Source organism: Sarcophilus harrisii, chromosome 2, assembly GCF_902635505.1.
Source record: "Sarcophilus harrisii chromosome 2, mSarHar1.11, whole genome shotgun sequence".
NCBI classification, from domain to species: Eukaryota; Metazoa; Chordata; class Mammalia; order Dasyuromorphia; family Dasyuridae; genus Sarcophilus; species Sarcophilus harrisii.
In genome coordinates this window covers 206,770,850-206,777,083 of record NC_045427.1, presented here as the reverse complement: position 1 = coordinate 206,777,083, position 6,234 = coordinate 206,770,850, and the positions used below count along the sequence as shown (strand labels likewise).

General features: G+C 35.4%; 1 protein-coding gene across 2 annotated transcripts in view; it reads right to left on the bottom strand.

Annotated features, from left to right (window-relative positions):
• Positions 1–975: 975 nt before the first annotated feature.
• Positions 976–6,234, bottom strand: part of CDH13 (cadherin 13) — a 1,300,132-nt gene continuing 1,294,873 nt past the window's right edge. For both annotated transcript variants that reach the window (XM_023494633.2, XM_031949183.1), the window contains one exon: positions 976–2,725. In XM_023494633.2, coding sequence (XP_023350401.1) covers positions 2,718–2,725 — 8 coding nt within the window. In that variant the 3' untranslated portion in view covers positions 976–2,717. The remainder of the gene's footprint in view (positions 2,726–6,234) is intronic.

The window sequence follows — 6,234 nt, the reverse complement described above, 5'->3', positions numbered from 1 at the left end:
TCCAAAGAACTTCCTCTATAAAGATACTTGCAGTCAACAGTGCCAGCTCATTTAGGTTTGAATAAACTGTAAGGTTTATGGTACAACAGAATGGCCTTTGGGTTGGAAACTTGGGTTCAAATTCTAATACTGGAACTTATTGTTTGTGTATTTCTTAACTTCATTTTCCTTATTTCTGTACTTTTTTTCTTGCAGGGCAGCGAGGAATTTTGGAGGGGTGTTACTTGTATTACAGAATTATTGTAAGTAAGGGATTTTGCAAACTCTAAAGTTTTATATAAATATTATATGGCTGGAGTGGTGAAGACAACAGATGTTTGAAGTATGTTATTTTTAAATGTGGCCAGCATAAGACTCTCACTAAATAATGGAAGTCAGAATGTCAAACCTGACTCAAATTTCTTCAAGTTTAGGGTGTGTGTGTGTGTGTGTGTGTGTGTGTGTGTGTGTGAATGAATGATGGGAAATTTTCTTCCAGGATCTCCAGGAACTTTGCAGACCCAGGTTTGCCTCAACCTGGTAAGTCTATGAACTCAGGAAGCTGGCAGAATAAAGAGACATGGGATCTTGCTGTTATTAATGTGAAATTCCATCCCCTGCCCAAAAGAGACAGTCGTACTTTCTGGTGTTTGGAGCATGGACTCAAGGCAGACCACCAGTGGGGACTGTCACATTCTGTATGGTTCTGTCATCTCCCTTCTTAGCTAAAAGCTTAACAATAAAAGTTGGTCATTTAGATAGTCAAAAGTAGTTGGGGGACCTTGCTGTGAGTTTGTGACTTTCCAGACCAAACTAGTGCTTCCTCCATAAAACTGCTCCACTCATGAGCATGATTCACACATCAGTGGTATTGAAGGGGTCCATAAAAAGATTTATGACAAAATAAAGCTTAGCATGAATACTATTGTATCAGCAAAGAGACAAAGCATCTTAAAAGAGTAACAATACCAGAAAATAGAGAAAAACTATTATTCAGCAGTTTTAACCACCAATACCCATTTATTTCAGTGGAGGAAAAAAAAACGCTTTATATTATGTATGCGTCCAAAAGATTTACTATTGAAACAAATACAGTGTATGGAGCACTAGCTTTATAACTTCAGGCAAGAAAGACAATATGTGACCCCTAATCACTAGAAAAGTCTGACTAATGGATGCAGATGCCAACACCTATTGCATAAGAAAGCATTTTTTTTTTTGTTTTGTTTTTTGTGGTTAAACCCTTAGTAAGCAACTGCAGTAAAATAAGCTAAGACACTTTTCTTACCCTAGTTACTGGCAAGCCCTAAGAAAAGCTACAGTCTGTCACTACTTTTGTTTTCATATAAAAATTTGGTGTGAGCTTTGATGGTTCATGTACAGTTTTTATTCACAAGATGGAGGTCTCAGGGCAAGCAATAGCTGCCTTATAACCTTTACATGCTCACAGAATGAAAATCAATTCCTTTTCATCATGATGAACACCCTTTGTCATCAGGTTTGCAAATAGTGGTGGTTGATTTACCAGAAGGAAAAAAAATTACTTACAAAGACTTCCTGTATTGTATACGTATATGTATTTGTATAGTTAAAACAAACATGTGCGTATGTATATATGTATATGTATGTTTCTAGATTTATAAAATACAGTGCTGCTTGTCCTCCTCAGATATATTATCTCACCTGTTACTTATAGTGGATTTACTACATACTGAGGGGAAACAATAGCATCTCTTGGTTGACCCATTTCCCTGAAAACTCCAGTGACACCTAGATATTCAAGGTGCATGAACATTCTGGGTTGATACCCATGTGAGAATATTTCAGCCCTTTGCTTAGTACAGGGATACTATTTCCCTCGCTCTGTTCCTTTAAATCTCCCCAGGATGATGGAAGATGACACCAGTGGAAATTGGTCTGGAGAGTTCTGGAACCCCCTGAGGTTTAGGAGAAGGAAGTCCTAACTCGGCAGAACTTTCGGTTGCATACAGACCTGTCTGGTACTTTATCCCCAGTGACTGGAGGACTTCTGCCTCCAGGGCCAGAGCCAAGCTGGAGGAGAAACATCAGGGTACATAAACCAGCTCTGTAGCAACGGGGTCTTGGAGCCCCAGTCAAGTGTGGTGCACCTCAGTGCCTTAATGTGCATCTGGAAGTTGAGCACCCCGAGGTGTTAGCAGCTGCTTTAGCTCAGACTTCACCCTCAACAGCTGGGCTACTCTGTCACTACATCATTTAACCTGTCAGCATGAACAACATAGCAAAACTAACCTATGGTGTATAGTCTCTCTATATAAATACAGTGTGTATATATATACATACGTATACTCATACATATACAAATACCAACCCACAGACAAAGCATTTTGAACAGCTGAATAGCAATAGGTCAACAGATATTAAAAACAAGTAGTCATTCTTGAATTTTCTTTTTCTTCCATTCCCAGAAAGTCAAGTGAGATGTCATGATCCTTCAGTACTCAGGGTAACTACACGGCCATAACAACTTGCAAAAGGACTCCATCAATTACAAAGGAAGGCAGGAGCTGTCAGACACTGGAGCAGAGTTTGAGAAACTTAAGTGAAGTTGCAGACAAAACTGAAATCTGGAGCAATCGAGGCCTAGTGGAGAAGTACAGTGACCATAAACTGCAGTCTTCAGATCTGATTTTTTTTTCTTTTTCTTTTTTCCTGTTGCTATAGCAACTTGGTAGGAGAGCTTCAAATGTCAGGAGTTCTTACAGCCCTGGATGATGGAAAATATGCAGAGTTAAGCCAAGGAGATCACGATATGATTCCCAACGTTTTAGTTACACATTTGATATGTTTGTAATCAACCACAATAGACACGTTAATAAAAAGAGATCACTCTAGTGAAATCCCCATTTGTGAACGGAGTTTTTGCAAAGAGAAAGTCATCCCACTAGATAGAGAGTGAGGGAGGCAGAATCGACTACTGGCATTTTGGAAAATGTCAGTAAGGAGCTCTTCACGTTACCCATACAGCTACGATTATCAGTGCAGTCCCTGGTGCTCAAACTTGTATAACAATACTATGTTTTGCCATTGGCTGGCTGCAATAAAGAATTGTCATTAATGTTTTGATATTACATTGGAAGAAGGACCCCAGGGCTGTGTGAATCCCAGGGTTGTGTACTGGCTTCTGTGCTAATTAACGCTTATGGCAAAAAAAAAAAAAAAAAAAAGGAAGTGGTAGTTTGCTCCTCAATGTTACATTTGATACTAAAATGAGAAGGAATAAGTTCAGCTAAGACATTGCACAATGCAGGCAATGCTTATTGGCTAGAATGTGTTAAAAACAAAACTAAGAAGATGGTATTTTATGGGGATAAATATAAAATCTTATATCTGGCTTTCCACAATTCAACTTTAAAAATACACAATTCACATGGCTAGATATTTTAAAAATAATCTGGGGTGGAGAGATTGGGTTAATAGACTGAAAGTTCAGTAATAAAAATATTTATAGCTATATAATATTTTTATGCACACATCATTTGATTTTCATAATAAATCTGTGTTGTAAGTGCTATTATTCCCATTTTACAGATCAGGAAATTGAGATTGAGAAATAGTGATTTGCTTTGGGCCATACCATTAGTTAATTTTAAAACAGGATTTAAACTCAGGTCTTTCTGATTCCATGTTCTGATTCTATCCACTCTACTACACTACTGAACTTTTCCAATATGAATACTAACAATAACAATAATGGCATTTATTTATGAAGCACTGTGTGCCAGATACTGCTTTCAAATGTTATTTCATTTGATCTTCATAACCACCCTGGGGAGTAGGCACTATTATTGTCCCCATTGTACTTGAAAATAAGGCAAGTAAAGGTTAAGTGATTTTTCCTCAGCTAATAAGTATCTAAAAATGGATGTGAAGTGAGCTATTCCTGATTTTTAGCACAGATAAAAATTGGTCAGCTCTGGGCATTATATCTTAGGTAGTGAATTAATAAACTTAAAGGAAACCTGGATGGCGAATAATTATTTTTATGATGTTTTTACCTTAAAAGAAAATATGTTGAAGGAATGGAGTATATTTATATATATAATATAAATAAAGGCCCATGAAAAAGAAAATAAGAAATGAGGTCATATAATAAATGTTTTTAAATAATCATAGTTCTGAAATGTCTACAAGGCTTTAAGCTTTTTCTTCTTAGCTTCTTAGGGGACAGAACTTGTAAGCAAAAAATGGGATTTCAAAGATAGATTTAAGCTTTCAAGTAAAAAACAAAACAAAACAAAACAAAAAAAAACCTACCTAATAATAAGCACACAAAAGTAGAATAAGCTACATTGGGAGCTTCTCTCTTACTGGAAAGGTCTTTAAATAAATATCAGATGATCACTTATTGGTCATATTACAGAGGTAATTTTTCTGGGATTGGTAGACTATATTGTCTCTGATTTCTCTTATAACTGTAAAATTCTGCAACTCTGTGATATTGTAGCAATCAGATTTTTGATTATATGTGTTCCATTAATAGCCCAAATCTTTGGTTACATAAATTCCTGCCAAGCCAAACCTGTAAATGTATCATTGTTTATCTAAACCTAGGCAAAGGACTTTGCATTAATCTTTTTTAAAATTTTACCTTATGGATTTTATTCAGTCAATAAACTTTAAATATTCAAAAGCTTCTTGGATTCCTATTCTCTCTCTGAATGCTAAAATTATCTCCTTTGATTCTTTGTCACTGGCAAATTTGATAATTATGCCATTTATTCTTCCATCTAAATCATCAATAAGCATCTTGAACAGAAGAGCCCTCAGAAAGAGCCCAACAGCTTCCTATTTGACTCATTCTTAAGGGTAATGCTGAATCAATAATAATCTAAGCTTTGCCATGAGACTGTTACAACAGTTATGAATCCACCCAGCCCACATTCTATCATATTTTCCACAAAGCTATTATATTAGATTTTGTCAAACATTTTTTTGAAATCAAAATATATAACGTTTGTATTATTATCTTGATCTAATTGTCTAATCATCTTATCAAAAATGGAAATGAGGTTAGTCTCATATCACTTATTCTTAGTGAACATGATAAAGGCGTTCCGGTTCCATTTTATAAATGACAAAACTAACACCCAATGAAGCCAAATGGCTTTTTCTAAGTTAGACAGGTAGTTATTGAAAATAAAAATACAGTTCATATTTAGATATTGCTTAAAGATTTGCAACACCACTTGAATCATCTCATTTGGTTCTCAATATTATGGAAAATTATTTTTTTCTTCCTCAATAAATAAACTAAAGATTCTAACAGGTTAAGTGATTTTGCTCAAAATAGCATAGCTTGCAAATATTGTGTATGAGATTCAAAACAAAGTTTTCCTGACTCTAGGTTCAGTGATATTGTATTACAAGCTTTGATAGCTTAAAATTGCACTAGGACTTTTGGGACACCTTATAGGCTAAAACCAAGACTAAAGTTTTAGGTCTCATGACTTCCAATCCAATTCTTTTTTATATTCATTTGATTTGAGAGTCTGAAAAATTGATGGCTTTAAAATGTGGCCCTAATTCCACAACACAGAAGGAGAATTAAGCTGAATTTTGCCACACAAACACATTTTATCATGATGCAAGTGAACTTAGTTTTTCCTTTTCAGTTTTGTGTGAACAGATAAGCTCTTTGTGCAAAACTGTCAACCATAGCAGTGGTGCATGTCTGTGGTTAATGCACTGTAACATCCACTGCTCTAGTAAACATTTTAAAACTTCTTAAAAAATCATTTTGGCTCTTGAATCAATTTCAGTAAAAGTGCAGCACAAGTTGGCAGAAATAATCTTAGCAAAATAATAGGGATGTTACTTAGGCATCAGTACAAATGTAAAGTTATCAAGGAAAATCTGATTTGTAAAGATTTGAGAAAACTTATGGTCATTCTTGCTCACCTTCTAGAGAAACTTCTTGTGGAAGAAAGAAAGGAAAGAAAATCAGAGAGAGAGAGAGAGAGAGACAGAGATAGAGACAGAAAGACAGAGACACACAAAAAGAGAGAGAGAAAAAAAAAAGAGAGGGGGGAGGGAAGGAAGGTAGAAAGAAAGGAAAGAAGAAAGAAAACTAGTTAAAGGTAAAGTTATGGATGCATGAACTTTTTTCAGTGATACTAGGGAGAAAATGTAGTGTCATCAAAATTACTAAAATCAAAATGTCATAATAAACAAATGAACAGAAAGCTTGTTTTAAAGTCAAGAAGGTCTGGGTTC